Source organism: Balaenoptera musculus, chromosome 19, assembly GCF_009873245.2.
Source record: "Balaenoptera musculus isolate JJ_BM4_2016_0621 chromosome 19, mBalMus1.pri.v3, whole genome shotgun sequence".
In the NCBI taxonomy this organism is placed as follows: domain Eukaryota; kingdom Metazoa; phylum Chordata; class Mammalia; order Artiodactyla; family Balaenopteridae; genus Balaenoptera; species Balaenoptera musculus.
Window position 1 is genome coordinate 47,973,372 of NC_045803.1, and position 19,935 is coordinate 47,993,306.

Below are 19,935 nucleotides of genomic sequence, written 5' to 3' on the forward strand. Positions count from 1 at the left end.
TGGCTCACCTAATACTATGAACATGTCAGAATGGACAAAGGGACGGGGTCTGGATTTCCAGGACTCAGTCTGGAAGACGGCAATTTTGTAAAATAGCCTGCTTACCCCAAGATAAGGAAAAAAACAATTGGTTATCCAAACTGACATGAACTAATTTCATTATGGTTCATGTTCTATTTTTAATGGCCATAGAAGAAAAATCCTTTTCTTTCTTCTTGATCTAGCTCTAACCCTCAATTCAACAGTTTTACAGTTTACAATCTACAAAGTGAAGTGAAACTCATTCAATGGTATCTTGTTCCAGCAGACCCCTTAGAATCCACAAAAGACAAATAGAATAAAAATTATTGTTATAAATTATAAGCTAATAAATTGTCAGATAAACTAAAGAAAATGATTATGTAGGAAAAAATGGCATGCATTGAGCCTTATCAACCAATTACTAAAAACAATGGTTGACTATTATAAGCGCCTCTAAATTGCTTCACTTTTTACAATTATGTTATTTGTATATGTTCAATAAAAACTGTCTTCCTACCAGGATATAGTGGAATAAATCAAATACCATGCCAAAAATCTCATTTAATTCATAAGCTAAGCGCACTAGTAAGGAATAAGGACTGTTTCACATGTGGAAACTGGCCTGTTATCTGCTTTATTACCTATGGAATCCCAGCCTCAAGGGTAGTAAAGTTTTCAGTGAATATTGACAAACTTGGGGACCTCAAAGAAAGAGGAGGTGAATCGGATGATTTCTGGTTCCTGAAGTTGGGAAACAAGCTGATGGGGTATGGGGACAAACACTTAAATCCAAAACAAACAAACAGAAAAACCACTGTTGGCACATAAGAATAAATTACAACCCCAGGGGATTTACAAACCTCCAGACAGAAGTTAGATTTTAAGCCTGAGTGTACAATTCTAGCTTTGCTAACCATACCAAAAAGATGTACATGCCTGTGTAAATAAAACAAAGCATTAAATTGCTGAAGCTGAATCCTAAAGTTGCTAAGCAAATTTCTGCGGCCAAATCTCTGTCCTTCCAGGCAGAGACCTGACCATATGCAGGAACTGTGGGGCACGGCTAACTCTGTGCCCTGCATCCTTTTGAACAAGGGTGCATATCACATCCCACAGTCAGAGAGGGTAAACAACAAGAAACACTGAGAGAAACCAAAAATAATAGGGTCACTGACACACATAAATCCTTGAGCATTTCCTGTAAGTTAGAGAATCTCTAATAAAACAACTCCATCTCTACTTGTGAAATGCTGATGATCGAAGACGTCCTAACTTTTGCAGATGTGATAATCACGTGAGAAAATTGCTCTTTTTCCACCCTAGACTAATGGTAAACTTGGTAACTTTAATGACCATGTGGGCTTTTCTCCTTTACTTGTTTATCTGTTGTGTTTTTATTTTGATGAGCCAGTCCTGAAATGGGACTTCCTGACAACTTCTTGGCAAGTAAACTTCTTTTTCCTCTCTAGATGTTTTTTGTCTCTGACTTCCTTTCACAAAGGGAAAGAAGAAAAGCCTCTGAACAAATGCCAGGAGCCATATCAGATACGTGCTACTACATCACTCCCGCTGGACCACATAACCAGGTGTACTTGCCCAGCTCCCCAAAAAGCACATGCACCCCTGAAACACGTGCCATGCTAACCTACTGCAAATTTCCTTCTGAAGGAAGTGCTCACACACCCCTGATGCCTCCCAAGCACGCTCCCCCAACTGCCCCGGGGGCGCCGCTCACCTTGACCGAGTTGTCTTGACTGGAGGTAGCAAGAATGTGCTCGCTGTCTGGGTGCCAATCCAGGCCGTGGATCTTGGAGAGGTGGGCTGCGAGGTACTCCACTGCTGTGCTGGGTTTCTGCAACAGGATCAGCAACGAGAGCTGTCACTTCAGAAGGAACTCAGAGTGTCCACCATACAACAGTCTGCTGGGTGCCGAGTGGGAATACAAAAGTACTCCCAGAGGAATTCCCTGGCGGTCCAGTGGTTAGGGCTCCGCGCGTCCACTGGAGGGGGGCACAGGTTTGACCCCTGGTCGGGACACTAAGATCCTGCATGCCGCACAGCGCAGCCAAAACAACAACAAAAAAACTCCCAGAGACCGCCTCTATTCTTAAGAAACTCCGCTTTGTTTTGTTTAAAACAAACGACAGAAGACTTCTCCAGCTCTCCTTCACGCGTGCTCTGAATACGGGCCTGTGAGCCTAATCTACTTCCGCTCCGGCTCCAGGTACGGCCTTAATGAAGGACACAAGGTAGTGGATGCTTTTCTCCTTTGGTACCGTGGTCTGCAATTCCTGCTCCCCTTCCCTCACAATCACCCACAAAGAGGGGCTGTGACATCTAAACAGACCCAACCCCAATCCTGGGGGTAAAACCACTAATCTTTTTTTTTCTAATTGAAGTATAGCTGATGTACAATATTATATGTTACAGGTGTACAATATAGTGATTCACAATTTTTAAAGGTTATACTCCATTTATAGTTATTATAAAATATTGGCTTTATTTCCCGTGTTGTACAATATAACACAACATTGTTGCTTATTTTGTACATAACAGTTTGTCCCGCATAATCCCCTACCCCTATAGTGCCCCTCCCCCCTTCCCTCTCCCACTGGTAACCACTATTTTGTTCTCTATATCAGAAAACCACCAAGCTTAAAATGATCAAGCCCTAAGACCTCAAAAAGAGAATGAACACACATCACAAAAGAAAACAATACATGATTAATAAGCATATATAAAACAAATTCAGAAGGAAACCTCAAAAATATATTCATACATTAAAACATTAAAAGATTGTTTTAAGGAATGAAGTTAGAAGATACTTGTAAATAATATTCAATGCAGTGAGGCTGCATTTGTCACTGCTGGTGTACATATAAAATACTATAACCTGTTCCGGAAAAAAACTGGACAATTTTTATCAACAGACTTAAAATTCTTCCTTTCTTAAGAGAATATCCTAAATTCACAAAAAGCTTTAGGTACCAAAGATGTTCATCTTGGTGTTATTTGGAACACCTAGAAAACCAGAAACAACATGAATAATAAGTGGGGAATAATTAAATGCTAGAATCAATTATTGTACAGCTGTCTGATACAATATAATGTAGCCACTAAAAGTTATACTTAGAAAGAGCTTATAAGACAGGGGAAATGCATTTGTTGTAACGTTAAATGAAAAAAGTATGCATAACTATGCATATGATATGATAAACCACGTTTAAAAAAAAAGCATAAGAAAAGAAAACACCAAAATATTAGCATTTGTCTCTGGGGCAGGACTATGAATGATTTTTATTTTCTCTTTTATATTTTCAACAAAGAGCATGTATTACTTTCTGTAATCAGCACTGGTCTATGAGGTTAAGAGTGCAATCTCCAGAACCAGCCTCCCTGAATTTAAATCCTGGCAACAAACTGTGCCTCAGTTTACTCAGCTGTAGAATGGGGTAATAATATTACCTACTTTAAAGGTTAGTTATAAAGAGAAATGAAGCAACACACATAAAGTTCTTAGAACAATGCCTGTGCATAATAAACACTTAGAAATATTAGTATTACTAGTCATTCACGAATTTGAGTGAAAATCCAACATTACCACTGATACTGTACTTTTTTAAGCCTGTGATGCTTGCTGCCAATAGTCCTGCTTTGATACTAGAAAGTGCCAGAGAAGTGAAATTACAACCAACAAGTTTTACAATCCATATGAACAGAAGTCCTAAGTATTAATAGCCAAGAAAAAGTTAAAGCTCTTTAAACAAAATAGATAAAAGGCTCGCTAAGGGAAGTCAGGGTTATGAGTAGACCAATCAGAAGGCTAGAAAGAAACAGTTCAGCAGTATATTTCTACAAGATAAGGAACACAGCTACTGTTTTGGAAAACAGGTCCTGACCGAGTTCATGGCTAAATACCCAATTGTTTATTTTGCCTATGGCTCTGAAAACAGTCTAAAGCAAATACACAAGCACTACAAATTAACCAAACATTTTAGTTAAACCATTTACTATATTTTAATGCTATACCAGTGACAAATATGAATAAAAACAATTGCCAATTGAAGAAATAAAGAGGGATGAAGAATGACTATTACCAGACTGGACTAAAGGGACAGAGATAAAACATATAGAAGATGCACCATCCATCCTTTCCTTATAAAATCACCTTGTCACCTAAGAGCCACCTAAAGCGAGGGCTTCGGCCGGCACACCCATTTCCCAGCAGGTCTTGGCACCCAATCCAGCAGCCTCCCAATCTCTGCTTCACTTCCCTCTCCTCTCCAACTGTATGACTTTATTCCCTGCTGGAAGGGGAAGGGAGCAGGGCAGCTGGAAGCAAGGCTGAGACTTTACAGTTAGCATCCCAGTTGGGACAGTTCCTGAACAAGTTCCAGGAAAACTAACAGTAGGTCCTCCCCACAAAGGCAGGTTTCACACAGCAGGAAGCAGAATTTACACCCCAGATCTTACACAAGTCGACTACTCTCTGCATTCTTACCCAATCGTCTGGCAGTTAGTTATGGAAGAGGCCCTTTCCCTGCACCACTGTTCTCACTGATGCCAACATATCAAACTTCCAGACTTGCCATTACAGTAGCAGCCCAGAACCCTGCAACTCTTTCATGCCTCTCAGGTCCATGGGCTAATGCAGGGAGAACGTACGCTCTGCAGGCTCATTTGAGGCTGACGGCACAGCTAGACTTCCAAGGGAAGATCTGAGCATACCAAGTATCCTGCCTCAGTGATTTAATTCTAGATGGTATATGTCCTAGAACAATGAGTTTTCACTTTGCAATCTGGGGCAGGAATAAGAAGCCTGCTGACGATTCTAGAATAGTGTCTGGTCCCCCAGGCTTGACCCCCTCAATGACACGCTCACTATTATCATCTTTATTCTGAAGAAAAGGAAACTGAGGCTTGGAAAAGTTTGTGGCTCACCTGATGTCATAATCAGGAGGCAGCAAAATGGGACGCTAGCTTAGGTCAGGCCAAGTTCATTTTCCTTTTTTTTTGGCCGCGGCACACAGCTTGCGGGATCTTAGTTCCCTGACCGGGGATTGAACCTGTGTCCCCTGCAGTGCAAGCTCAGAGTCCTAACTGCTGGACCGCCAGGGAATTCCCCAAGTTCATTTCCTTAACCACTGATCATAATGTCTCACTGCCCTATCTTCCATCAACACCAGTTTGATAGGGAAGCAAATGTCATCTGGTAGTAGGATCTTAACATGGCAATTAACTATGCTGCACAGGATACCCTGGTCTCTCAAGACAAGTCCTGCTATTCACAACATCCTCTTCATATCCTCTCAGAGGGGAAAAAGAAGATTACTTACCCGCTTGTCCCATATCCGTACATCCCCGTCATGACTGGTGGCAAGGCAATTAGCGTTTTTTTTATTCCATTTGACCTGTGAGGCACCCGCTGCAAAGAAAAATCAGGGGAGGAAAGCTGTTGCCCTCAACGCCTTCAGTACCAGAGTGGAGCTTATCCAGGGGAGCTGGATAATGAGTTCCGGATCAGTAAGAACAGAACTCTTCAAGCTTCTATGACTGCATCAGCTCCACCATTAAGGAGAAAATGAAGCCAAAGAATAAATGAATTAACACATGGGAACAGGATCAGAGTCACCTAATTGAGGAAATAATCTCACTAAGGAGAAAAAAAAAACAAAACTTCAGGTTACCTCCGAGCAGAATCAGCAGGGAGATACAGTTTCTTACAGAGCAGCGGTTCAGCCCGGCTCTGCTGGCTGGTAACTGACACATCACACAACCTGGCCCTTCAGCCTCTCCGACACCAAGCTTGCGCTCCCAATCAGAAGAGCCTCAGCTCAAAACCTGCTCCTTCCCACACTGGTTTTTTTGGTTTCGTTTCTGGGGGAGGGACAGTCTTGGAAAAACACAGCCTCCAGCTGAGGCTGAGCTGAAGAATGAGCCCCAGTGTGGCCCAACTCTGCCCTCAGAGAGTTATGTGCACCCCACCCCCACTCTCATCTCCCCATCAGCGCCCGGTTAGACGTGGCCCTGCGTGGAGACAGGGAAAGGGAACAATCCTGGCGCCGTGTGGACTCAGTCCTGTGCCAGAACACAGAGGTAACAACAATGGCGACCAAAGAGCTACTTAAGAGAGGAGGCATACTGGAAGATGCCAGAAGGGACTGAGACAGGTGGAAAATTGGGACATAGCAGCACTTCCAGCTGACTCTTAAAATAATCACGTTGATGATGTTAAACCAGAATCACATGATGACTCTCCTTCCGCCTCTTCTTGTTCTCTGCTCAGACAACACATGACATTTCTGCTTTGACACCCTCTCCCTTTGGGTGGGTGTTTATTACTTGGGGACACCGCAGTGGATCCAGGACTTTGGAGAGCAACCTGACCCAAGAATCCGGAGAGTATGAGAAAGAAAGCAAGGACTTAGAACCTAACAGGAAATAGAGTAAGGCCCAGACTTTATCCTTGCTTGGTTTTGGTGAGGGTATTTGTTTGCTTATTTGTTTGTTGTGTTTTTTTTTTCCTTGAGACACAGGGCACCTTAAGTCACCTAAGAACGAATATTGGAGACCCCTGAAGTTGGGGACGGCAGTGTATTACTTAGGAGACCCAGTTTCTTTGCAAGAAATGATATCAGCTAGAGGAGAAAGTTGTTAGAAAAGACTGCTCCAGGGAATTCCCTGGTGGCGCAGTGGTTAAGAATCGCCTGCCAATGCAGGGGACAGGGGTTCAAGGCCCAGTCCGGGAAGATCCCACATGCCACGGAGCAACTGGGCCCGTGTGCCACAACTACTGAGCCTGCACTCTAGAGCCCACGAGCTACAACTACTGAAGCCCGCACGCCTGGAGCCCGTGCTCCGAAACAAAGAAAAGCCACCGCAATGAGAAGCCTGCTCACCGCAACGAAGAGTAGCCCCCACTCACCACAACTAGAGAAAGCCTGCGCGCAGCAACAAAGACCCAACGCAGCCAAAAATAAATAAATAAATGAATAAATTTATTAAAAAAAAAAAAAAAGACTGCTCCATCTCCATGTGACAGTTACCAAAGAATTCAACAACACAGGAAAAAAAATTTTCTCTATGTCTTTAATGTTGCGTCTAAATGAGATGATGGATGTTCACTCAATTTACTGTGGTCATCATCGCACCATGTACGTAAGTCAAATCCTTATGCTGTACACAAACTTATACAGTGCTGTGTGTCAATTATACCTCAATAAAACCGGAAGAAAAGGAAAAAGAAAAGAAAAACGAGTTCCAAGAAAATATGCCTTTCCCAGTAGGTGGTCCATCAGAACATGAAGCCTCCCAAAGGATTCTGGGAACCCCCTAATTCAACGTGCTTTACTAGGATCGTGACACCAGGGTCACACGGAGACCTCCCAGACCGTAAGAGTTCTCAGAAACACAGAACGCTCTGGAGCACACGTGGACATGCTCTTACTGACTCCCTACCCCGAGGTATAAACAATGTGCTCACAGAGAGAGGAGGACCACAGGCTCTGGGGAGCCGCAGCATCTGGGCTGCACCTCTCAGGGAAGGAGAGCTCTGCCACCACTGAGACCTCACTGAGGTGCAAAAAAGAAAGAAGTCTCCTACCTCTGTTTTTTCAGAAAGACTCCCAAAAGAAACCAATTAGAAGAATCTTTCTTTTTAGAGGTCCTCTATAAGCCATCTAACTTAGAAACCTGCAAGTAGAAATAACAAAGTCAGGGATGGATGACTGAGGCATTCACAGACCATTAGTACTTTCTTTCAGCTCAGGGTCCTCTGCAACCACGTCTGTGGGCCATTCTATGCCTCAGATCATAAGTGCCTACAAGTGTGTGTGCACAGGTTGTGAGAGAGGCACCAGCACAACTGTTAAGCACTCAGCACAAGAGACACAGGTGCCTGAGTTCCACATCCATGGAACAAACACTCCCAGAGCATCTCCACAGGACAGGCGCTTAGGCTGATCCTGGTCTGCAGCCCTGAACAAGGCAGACGTGGTCCCTAACCTCACAGAACAAACCAACCAACTGCTTAATACAGTCGTGATGTTTAATGCCTTCAAATGATGACGTGTCGGGGTGCAGGGGGATAAAAAGAAGAATCATGTGATCATTTTGGAGCAAACACCAAATGTGAATTCAAATGCAAGAAGATACAAAAAAGCAGGATTTAAGAGACAGATAATATGATCTGTTTTGACCAAGGATGCCAAAATAGAATACTGATGATTGGGCTTCATCATGATGGGCAAGGTATACCGGTTCTATGCCCAAGTTCACCTCTCAGGAAGTGGTGAGAATACTCTGTAACAGCCCCAGTGCAGAATTGCAAAAATAGTCAATTCCAACAGAATGATGAAAACAGGTAGCTCAGAAAGTAATTTCAAAGTTTCAGTATACCCATATTAAATGATACCACTGGGACACAATCAGTATAATCTAGACTGTGAGGAAACCGCAGTTTCTTCAGTAAAGAAACTGCAGGGAAGGAAAAACAAACAAACCAAAAAAGGGGAGGGAGGAGAAACCTACCAACTGAAAGAGATGAGAAATATATCAACCACTTATAAATACAGACTTTATTTGGATTCTGATTCAAATAATTTGTAAAAAGAGAACAAAAAACCAAACAACTACTGAAACTACTGGGGAAATCTGAATACTGCTTAAATATTTGATGACATTAAACTACTGTTAATATTTTTAGGTATGCTAATGGTATTGTGGTTATGTTTTTTTTAAAAGGATTCTTCTCTTATTAAAAATACTTACTGAAATATTTGTTGATGAAATGATATGACACCTGGGATTTGCTTCAAAATAATCCCAAAGGGGATAGGGGTAGGGGTGGGTGGGCTAGTGGGTGAAAGAGGAAGGAAGATTGTCTGTTCGTCGACAACGTTCAAGCTGGATGACGAACACAGGGCAATTCATCCCCTTCTAGTTTTATACACTTTTGAAAGTTTCCACAAGAAAAAGTTTAGAAACAAACCAATGTGGCTCCTGCCCTTGAATTCTGAAATAAGTTCCTGACCACATTCTACAGTCCTGACTCTAACTTCTGAGAGGAGCAGGAGCAGGGCCCTTGTGACGCGGACCTTACAGGTCCACGCGACCGTGGACAGAGCCGGGGACATGGGGGATGGGGGGTCAGTGGGAGTGAAGCAGTGGAAGGAAGGGAATGCAGGCCGCCGGGGGGGCGTCCACTCACCTACAGCAGACAGCGCAACGGTCGGCTTCCGTGTATCTCTGAAACATAAGAGTCAGAAATCAAATGCCCATTCACCTGCCCCCATCCAGCTGGTGCCTTTCTCCCGCTGCTCGCATTTCTTCACCTTCCTTTCAGTGGGTTCTTGGACTTCAGTGGGAATGTGAGGGCCTTGAAAAGTAGTGTAAAGAGAAGCCTGTCTCCCTCCAGGGAGGTGAACTTTCTCAGCCTCTTCAGCTGAGGCTAAGTCTGAATTTCCAATTATACAGTTGTATCCACAGAGAACAAATTATGCAATCTGGCGTGGCCTGGGTGACTCTGATGCGGGGGTGGAGGGAGCCAAAAGAACCCCTTCCTGGTGTCATTCCTCCTGTGGAACAACGGGACAGTCGTGGAGGCATAATTCTGCAAGAACCAACGCACTGCTAAGACAGAGTGGAAAACTACTCTGGATGTTCCCAACAGCCAAGAGGTAGAAGCAACCCAAGTGTCCACGACTGATGAACGGATAAATACACTATTGTCTCTACATACAATGGATTGTTATCAGACCTTAAAAAGGAAAGCAATACTGTCACGTGCTACAACATGGATGCACCCTGAGGACATTATACTAAGTGACGTAAGTCAGTCACAAAAGGACAAACACTGTATGATTCCACTTACACGTGGTACCTAGAGTCGTCAAATTCATAGTGACAGAAAGTAGAGTGGTGGCTGCCAGGGACTGAAAGGAGGGGGAAACGGGGAGTTGGTTAATGGGTACAGATTTTCAGTTCTGCAGGATGAAAAAGTTCTGGAGCTTTGTTGCACAACAATGTGAGTATACTTAACACTACTGAACCGCACACTTAAAAATGATTAAGATGGTAAATTTTGCTTGGTGGCTTTTACCACAATTTTATTTTTTTTAAAACTACTCCTGGATACAATGGGAGACTCAACCGTTCACCACGAATGGTCAAAATGACAGAACTGGGCAGCCCCCTAGGGCTAGGAGGGCCAGACAAGGCAAATCTGCAGCCCTGGCTTACTGTTCGGAAGACCTGAGAAGGCAAGTCAGTTCAAGTGTCTTTCAGTCTTTAAATTATGAAAACAACTGTTTCATGTAAATGAGGGACCCTTGCCCCAGGGCTCCCAGGGGGTTGTTTGCTTGTTAAGAGCCCCTCTCTTCCACTTCCCCTGGATTTTTTGCTCCTCCTCCCTCCTCTGGCGCTGCCCTTAGACCTGTCACCTCGGAAGCGCTAACCTGCATGGGATGCAGGTGAAGTCAGCTGTGCACATCCTTACTCCCTTGGGATCCCTTTCCCTGGTCTGTCTGGTCAGTCAAACCTCAATACCTGGCTTGTCCTCTGCCTGCAGTTTACCTTTCAGTGTAAAGCATCACAAAGTCACTGCCATTTGGGAGCAGAGTGGCCTGGTTGGGGAGAGGGTGTCCTGTCCTGGGGACTCCACAGGCCACAGGCCCTCTAGTTAACGGTTATGGGGAAAGGAATCTGCTTTACAAAGAGAAACAGGAATAGATGTTTATTAAGAACTTAGGACGCGCCAGGCCCTGGGCTGGGCGCTCCTCCACTCTTTGCTCCATGGAGAGTTGCTCTACGAGGTGGCTCTCAGCCCCCTTTCCAGAGGGGAAGTGAAGTGTCACCAAGAGCAAAGCAGCTGTCCTGGAGCACTGCTCGCTGCAGCACGTGTGTGTCTGTACCCATCAGAATGCCCCCACCGTCACCTGCCACTTCAGGAAACTCCAGCCTGACTTCCAAATGCCAGAACCTGTGGTTCTCTGACAACGGGATTTCCCTGGCTGCTGAAGCCTGTTTTGCAAACCTCTGTGACAGGCCTGAAGTGCCAGGGAGCTGAGGCCCCCGGGGACAGCCTTCAGCCAGTGACTGACAGTGGATGGCACGCCCGCTTCCTCAGCCCTCGGAGGGGAACACCTCTGAGGAGGGAGTGGTACACCAGCCCCTAGTGTTCCCAGTAAGACCAAACTCCACCTGTTCATGGTGGTACCCAAGTAGATGATGTGCCCTCTCTGTGTGGCCTTCCCGATCCTGTCTCTCTTCCCCACCCCCACCAGCAGTTCTGTCCCCTCCTAAACAACGTATCTGCAACGTCTCCTCGTCTCAGGGTCTGCATCTAGGGAAAACCAAATTAAGATACCGGATCTCTAAAACAAAGGTCCCAGATCATCCCACAGCCAAGTGGTTATGCCTCTTAACGGTTCTTACTTGATATCCCAAATGTAGATGTAGGTGTCCACAGAGCTGGTGACCAGGAGATCTGGCTCAAACACTGCCCAGTCCAAGTCACTGGAAACACAAGGAATAAACAGGACAACAACGAAGAGAAAAAATTCAGAGTCCATTTCCAAAGCATTCGCAGATTTCATTTCTAGTGGCTTCAGAAAGTCACTGTTAATGGGCCCCTGAACATGGTTTAGGCTGGGAATCTCCGAAGTTCTTTGGGAAAGAAGACTTAACCAAGCTCCGAAGGAAACTTTCAGGTCCTTCCCTGGTTACCACCTGCCCCCTCAAACCAAAAGAAACGGAGCATTTCAACTTAAAACACATACACACACAAAAGCGCACATACATGCATCTGCGCAAACTAAGACAAAACAAAGAAAAAAACCCCACGTAATTGTTGACATCGTTTTTTAAATCAGACTCAACCACAGATACCTTGAGTAAACCCAACATCTTTAAAGCACTGGCAAACTGCCGTGTTGCCACACAGCTTTCAAGGAGGGCAAGCAGGGCTCTGGTCCTCCCCACCCACGTCCTCAGTCCTTGAAAGGCACTTGCTACACAAACAGTTAACACAGGCCGGTGGGGGGATTCTGGCCTTTCCCATCACCTCCCACGTCAGCTTCACCACTCCCACACTTCCTGCTGCTACTTCTCACAAGAAGTTTTCCCCACCCAGAAACAGTGACCCAAGGAAAGGATGGATCCAGGAACATTCCAGAAGCCAGCTGGAAGGCCACGAGTGGAAGCAACTGGGCATCTGGGTAACGGACTATGATGCAGGAGCTCCACGTGGTGCCCCACCACGGCTGGACAGACAGCAAAGGGCTGGCCCCCAAGGTCTCTGTGCTCCGGGGCACCGCCGACTGTGAGCTGCGGGATTCTGTGGGCGTAAGTTCATCTCCCTCCTGCAGCAAACAGCTCTAACCCTTTATTCTGGACCGGGCTGTACCGAAGTGTCTCCTGGGATCGGGGTGAACAGCTACAGGGACGCTGGCTCCTAAACACCGGCTGTTCCTCGCCGCAAAGACCATCACTTCAGGACTACTAAGGATGCGGCAGCCACCTGGGGCCAATGCAACACAGAGGGTCAAGCCTGGAGGGGGATGGTGTCTTTGTTTCACTTCCCGAGAGACTGTGACAAAGTGAGACAGGCCAGGGAGCAGTGGAGGGCTGTGCCTACCTGATGACACGAGTGTGGCCTTGTAAGGTCGTGCCAACTTCCCCACTGCCGTCTTTCCACTTATAAAGGTCGACCCGTTGGTTGCTCTGAAAAGAGACAAGGGGAAACCCATCTTGAACAGTTACGGCTGAACTAAGGCTACAGACACACTCGTGAGCACGTGAGCTATGGGTTATGGAGCCGCCCCCAACCATCAGAGGAACGACCTCCCTGCCCTAAGGGTCACACACCCATCTCCCCAGCTGCTGTCACACTCCATGGTCTCAGCTCACCCTTCCCACCATCAAATGCCCGGAGTCCACCTACCACACTTTGAAAAAACACATGCATGAGAAAGAAAACAGAATCACCACTAAAAGGGTGTCTTAGAAGGCAAAATTATAGAAGACTCCTTGAAATATGAACTTCTTTAAGGGTTAAGCAGAAAGACACAGGGAAAATGGGCCAGAAGAAACCACAATTACAATAAGGAAAAGGAAGAAAAACAAAGCTTCAATCAAACTACATTTCTCTTAAAGAAACGACAAGCCAGCAAATGCTCCCTAAATATCATGAGTTCATAAAACACACTGAAAATGGATAAAGATTACTAATAGACTAATTACTATTAGTAGGCTATTTAATAATTTCTGAACTGATATATATATATATATATATATATATATATATATATATATATATATGAGATGGATTTTCATTTTAGCTCAGAGACAGATAGCTGTATACAGCTCTGAGATTTTTATCCAGAAATGCCAGTTTCCAATTCTAAATAGGTAAGGTTCCTGTCAAAAGGTAAGGATTCAAAGTAGCTTCCAATGGGAATAGGAGTGTAAAGAAAAGCCCCCCTCATCTCCTAATAACATTCCCAGCCATTTCCAGGGTCTGCTAGTGCCAGTTTATGGATTAGGAACCTTAAGAAACCTGCCCTCTGCTCTTTCCCATCACACTGCACACTGGGTGTCATCACCCACATCATAGGTGAGGCAACTGAGGCTCCAAAAGTTGGATGGGCACTCAAGATAAAACAGTGAGTGTTAAAACTGGGACTTGACCTCAGATGTGCCTAACTCCAAAGCTCTTTCTCCTGAAAATGCTTGCCTTCCAACCAAGAGCAATGAAGGGAAAAAAAAAAAATCAGTAAACTGAACTTCATCAAAATTAAAACTTTTATGTATCAAAAGACATTATCAAGAAAGTAAAAAGATAATCTACAGAATTGGAGAAAATATTTGCAAATCATGTCCCTGATAAGGGTCTAGTATCAGAAATATATAAAGAACTCATAACTCAACAGCAAAAAGACAAACAACCCAATTCAAAAATTGGCAAAGGACTTGAATAAACATATCTCCAAAAAATGATATACAAATGGCCAGCCAGCACATGAAGAGATGTTCAACATCATTAGTCACTAGGGAAATGCAAATCAAAACCACAGTGAGATACCACTTTATACCCACTAAGATGGCTAGAATTTTTAAATTACAAAAACAAAAACAGGAAATAAATTTTGGTGAGGCTGGATTGTGCATTGCTATGCAATGCTGATGCATTGCTGATGGGACTGCAAAACGGTCTTGTGCATTGTAGAAAACAGTCTGATGGTTCCTCAAAAAGTAAAACACAGACTTACCACATGGCCTTTCAATCACTCCTAGGAATATACCCAAAAGAAGTGAAAATGAGTACCCAAAAAAGTACATGTACAGGGCTTCCCTGGTGGCACAGTGGTTAAGAATCCGCCTGCCAATGCAGGGGATACAGGTTCGGGCCCTGGCCCGGGAAGGTCCCACATGCCGCCGAGCAACTAAGCCCGTGCGCCACAACTACTGAGCCTGTGCTCTAGAGCCCGCAAGCCACAACTACTGAAGCCTGCGCGCCTAGAGCCCGTGCTCCGCAACAAGAGAAGCCACCGCAATGAGAAGCCTGCACACTGCAACAAAGAGTGGCCCCCGCTCGCTGCAACTAGAGAAAGCCCACGTGCAGCAACAAAGACCCAATGCAGCCAAAATAAATTAAATAAATAAATAAATTTATATATATAAAAAAAGTATACATGCATGTACATGTTCTTAGCAGCACTATTTATAATAGCCAGACCAAATGTCCATCGTTGGATGAACAGACAAAATGTGGTGTATCCCTATGATGGACTATTATTCAGCCATAAAAAGGAGTAAAGTACTGATACATGTTCTGACGTGGATAAAGAAGCCAGCCACAAAAGGTCATGTATGGTTATGACCGCATTTATATGAAACATCCAGAATAGCTAAATCCAGAGATGGAACACAGACTGGAGGTGGCCAGGGGCTGGGGGTGGGGGAATTACTGTTTAATGGTAAGGGGGTTTCCTTTGGAGTGACGGAAATGTTTGGGAACTAGATAGAGGTGGCAGTTACATAACACTGTGAATGTAGTAAATGATACTGAACTGTTCCCTTTAAATGACTGTCTGAAAAAAATAAATATATAAGGCTCTTTCTTGCCACTCCCAAACACATGCAGTGTTAATCCACTTGGGCCGAGTACTGAAGGGTCAGCCTAAATCTGTGGTTCCCAATCCGGGGAGATTTTGCTTCCCAGGGGACACCTGACAATGCCTAGAGACGTTTTTGGCTGTCACGATGGGGGTGAGGGAGGAGGCTACTGGCATCTAGTGGGGGAGGGGCCAGGGATGCTGCTAGTTTCCTACAAAGCACAGGACAGCCCCCACCACGAAGAATGATCTGGCCCGACCTGTCAACAGTCCCAGGAATCAGTTCCACTTTAGTCATTGTCCCTGGTTAAAGGCAGACTGTCAGATTCTATTTTGGAAATGACGGGGAAGAGCAGCTTTTTGTTCCTTCTAAAGCTGACAGCACTGCTCTTCTTTCTTTTGTGAGATGCTTTCCTCTCACAGACTGTCATTCCCAATAAGAACAGACCCAGACAGCACTGCGAATGGTCATACTCCCTGGAGGATGAGAAGGGCTCCTTCAAATACTGCCCTCCCGGCCCAGTGCAAAAGGAGCCAGAGGTTTAGGTCTCTAATTGTCCTAGGAGAACAGAACACTGATAAAGAATCGGGCAAGGGATACCAGAGATGATCTAAGCCCAGATATTTTTTCAGTTGCGAACCCCTTGGAAAACCTAATGAAACATATGCATCTTTTCCCTGGAAGAATTCACATATAAACAGGATTCAATCAAAAAAGAATCCCTTCCTTTGAGTGGAAGGGTGTATGGAATCTTCTGATCCCTCTGAAAGCAATGACAGTCGCCCCCAGACCAGCTCACCAGGTCCTTCCTTACAGCCTCTTTCAGTCACTGGCTAGTTACATTCATGCAGAAAACGGGTTCTTATCACACACAGACATAGAGGTATCTACCTGTTTCCCTTTCCAAATCTGGATTCAATTCTTACAATTATCGATGGTACCCTCAATTCTTTTCATATACATTTAAATCTGTAATTGCCTCCATCTTCCTTTTAGAACCATGCAACCCCTCTGTGCCGCCTGAGAAATGACGATTATGTTCTCTTCTCTACGTAGAACACAGACCTACCAGCCTAGATCTCACATTTAAAAGAGTTTTCCGGGCTTCCCTGGTGGCGCAGTTGTTAAGAATCCGCCTGCTAATGCAGGGGACACAGGTTCGAGCCCTGGTCCGGGAAGATCCCACATGCCACGGAGCAACTAAGCCCGTGCACCACAACTACTGAGCCTGCGCTCTAGAGCTCGTAAGCCACAACTGCTGAGCCCATGCATCACAACTACTGAAGCCCACGCGCCTAGAGCCCATGCTCTGCAACAAGAGAAGCCACTGCAATGAGAAGCCCGCGCACCACAACAAAGAGTGGCTCCTGCTCGCCACAACTAGAGAAAGCCCGCACGCAGCAACGAAGACCCAACACAACCATAAATAAATAAATAAATAAATTTATAAAAATAAAAAATAAAAGCCTTTTCCTGTACTCCTCGAATGAGCTCACCGAGGCTGCAAAATAGTGCGCAAAGCTGTCATGAGGATTCCACTGCACGGCTCCAATGTCCCACTTGCTCTGGCGTGAGATCTTTCGGTGACCTTCGAAGGGGGCATCTAGATTGACGATGTATAGGAATCGGCGGCTAGGAAAACAACATCAGCATTATGAAAACAGAACAGCATTAGCACTAAGATAGAAAAGCACGTTTGGAATGACATATGGTTCGCAAGCAGTGCTCAAAAAAATCCCCAGATGTACATGACGTTTATCGACTCTGAAAGGCATACAAGTGACAAGAGTAACTCGTGGCTGCTGGGCAAGCGGGAGCCATACTCCCTGTGAGTTCTGTCTCTAGAGATGGTCCTCCCTCCCATATCCATGGAAGTCTGACCTCCTCCACCAGATTCAGCTCCAGCCCAGCCCTCTCCCAGGCTTTTCCAATCCCCCAGTTAGGATCATAGCTGCTTCCACACGACTCCCATGACACAGTCTGCATTTGGACTACAGCACAGCGCTTATCTCTATAGCAGAACTGCTAACGTAAAGGTTCCTGTCCCAAACCAACTGAGTGTTTGGGGTATGGACCGTGTCTTGAATATCTTTGTATGTCCCTCATCACTAGGCACAGTGCTTTGCATGCAATAAACGTGTGTAAAATTAAACACCTCGCTTATCACTTAGCCAAATAATTTGAGAAAATCTCAAACTCCCGTGCAAGTTGACTACTTGGTGACGGGAACTAAATTAACACTATCAGAAGGGGAAACAATAACCAAAAAATAATAATAATGAAAATAATAATAAGTGTCAATAATGTTCAAGGTGCCAATCAATATAAAGGATCTGAAAACAGTGATGTTCTCTGTTCACCTATTTTCCTTCTGTTTTAAGAAAAAAATCCTTGGTATGTGTATCAACCTCTTCAGCAGCCATCAGCGATTCTTTGTTGGGGAGCGCTCCAAGCCCCCGGGAGTCGCAAGGACAGGTGGGCTTGATAATGAAGAAAAAGATTCATTGTCCCTGCTCAGAACAGACAGGAAGTAGAAAGTGAAAATGGCATGTAGAACTCTAGCAGAAACCCTAGGAGGGATGGATTAAGAGAAGGGAAGCACAGGTAAGACACAAATTAAGAGAATTTCTGGGGCTTCTGAGAAAGTTGGTATAGTACAAAGACCTAGAAACTCTGACCTCTTCCTAAGGAATCATCTGATCCTATGGCAGGCAGGCCGGCATTTCCCATTAGAATGAAAACAGGGCAAAGGCCAAGCACTATATATATGGCGTGTTTTTCAACAGGGGAAATCAGAGACAGTACAGGGCAAATGCAGAACAGCAGAAGGTGGGCACTTCAGGATAAACATGCCAGATTGGACATACATGTTTGTCTTCATCCCCCACTGAAGACCCACTAGAATAAGAGTGAAAACATAAAAGACAGAAACCCACAAAGAAAATGAGAGAGGAAATGGAAAGCCGACGGAAAAATGGTAACTGATCTAGAGGAAAGACAACCAGCACCCAAGTGCCTGCAGAGCGAGCTGGTTCACACTGTGGAATCCAGGCCCGCAGGAGCTGGAGAGGAAGAGAAACTACCTCAGAGGAGCCCTGGGCCTGGGACAAGAGGCACAGCAGGGGGTGAGCGAGAGCTGCTGTGCTCAAAACAGGGCAGGAAGTGGAGGGTGAGACCCTCAGGCCTCCTCCCCTGCTCAGAACTCACAACACATGGCTTTTAGTCTTCAGGTGGTGACTAATGACAAGTGGATTCTTCTCAGGAGGAAGTGAGCAGCCCGAGAAAGAACGAAAGCAAACAAAACAACAACAACAACAACAAAGCCCTGGAGATGGTGACATCTGGGCACCCTCCAACAAAAGGGCCTAGTTCCCACCTGATCTCCCTCCAGTGGATCCCACCACTGCACACGTAAACAGAGATGCCACTCACTCTTTAATATTAACAGAGAGCCCATGAGCATCAGTCACAGCAGGAAACTTGAAAGACAGAGACCAACACAGCCAAAAGGAAAAAAAGGAAATGGGCGGCACAGAGGAAAGAAGAAAACCTAGAATTAATATTCTCAGAGACATAGAAGAAGACAATTTAAAGAACAGAGAACAAGAGCTCTTGGAAATTAAAGTTATAGTTGATATTTTAAAACCTGACAGAAGGGTTGGAAGTTAAAGTTGAAGAAAACTCCCAGAATGCAAAACAGAAAGACAAAAAGACCAAAAAGTTCAGAAGAGAATCCATACAGGATATCCAACATGCACTAAGAGGAGCTCCACAAAGAATGAGGAAAATTATCAAAGACATAATGCAGGAAAATTTCTCCAAACTAAAAGACACAGATTTCCAGACTGAAAGGGCCCTCCAAGGTGCTAAAAATTATTCGTTATTTTAATCTGAATGGTGACCATATGGGTGTATATATTTGTAAATTTATTTGAGCTGTTCACTTAAGCATACACCTTACTACTCATATTTTAAAGTTCAATATAAGAAAATGAAATGGTGAACTTCAAGATCATGTTGAAAAATAATATGGATGTATGCATGTCTAAGAACACATCAGAACAAGAACACTTGCATGATTTCCAGTTACATAATCCCGTTCTCTCCTAGAATGCTACAAATGACAATATCCACATCAGTCAATACTGAGAAATCTAACGTTTGAGATACAGTTATTCCAGGGCACCTGAAAGTATTTTATGGGTTGTTAATATGGCTACATAATGCCAAGTATATGTTATTTTTCTATTTGTTTAGATAAAACAGGTAATAATGTCAAAAAGGGGAGGAGGGTCCCTCTAAGTGCCCAGCACAATGAATGAAAAAAGACACATACCAAAGCGGTCACAGTGAAAATTTCACACGCACAAGAGGTAAAGATAACACTAGGGATAAAGATAGGATTTCTCCAAAGAGAAAAAATAGGTCACATACAGAGTCCAGAATCAGAATGGCATAGGACCTCTTGACAATAACTCTGAGAAAAAGAACCCCAAATACTGATTCAACCCAACAATTGTTATATGACTACATTGGAAGGAGGGGGAAGGCCAGGTATATATACATAAGGGACTCACAACTGAAGTAAAAGTGCTAAATATTCATCATCTACTGTAAGAAGTCAATTTGAATATCTATGATGGATAAATCAAGTTATAGCAGTGTATGTAGTATACCACTTGGAAAAACAGAGGCAATCCAAAATAAATAGCTAAAAGAGTCTTAACTGGTTGCCTCTGGTGAGTGAGATCAGGGTGGGGAAAAAGGTGAGGTGGGGGGCTTCCCTGGTGGTGCAGTGGT

At 44.4% G+C, this 19,935-nt stretch overlaps 1 protein-coding gene across 3 annotated transcripts in view; it reads right to left on the minus strand.

The window, feature by feature from the left end:
- Window positions 1-19,935, minus strand: part of WDR59 (WD repeat domain 59) — an 84,582-nt gene that overhangs the window by 51,343 nt on the left and 13,304 nt on the right. For 2 of the 3 annotated variants that reach the window (XM_036834185.1, XM_036834186.1), the window contains exons 3-8: window positions 16,632-16,767; window positions 12,656-12,741; window positions 11,455-11,535; window positions 9,230-9,267; window positions 5,358-5,446; window positions 1,757-1,873 (exon numbers count right to left, since the gene is read on the minus strand). In XM_036834185.1, coding sequence (XP_036690080.1) covers window positions 1,757-1,873; window positions 5,358-5,446; window positions 9,230-9,267; window positions 11,455-11,535; window positions 12,656-12,741; window positions 16,632-16,767 — 547 coding nt within the window. The remainder of the gene's footprint in view (window positions 1-1,756; window positions 1,874-5,357; window positions 5,447-9,229; window positions 9,268-11,454; window positions 11,536-12,655; window positions 12,742-16,631; window positions 16,768-19,935) is intronic. The other variant, XM_036834187.1, reaches the window with a different exon arrangement.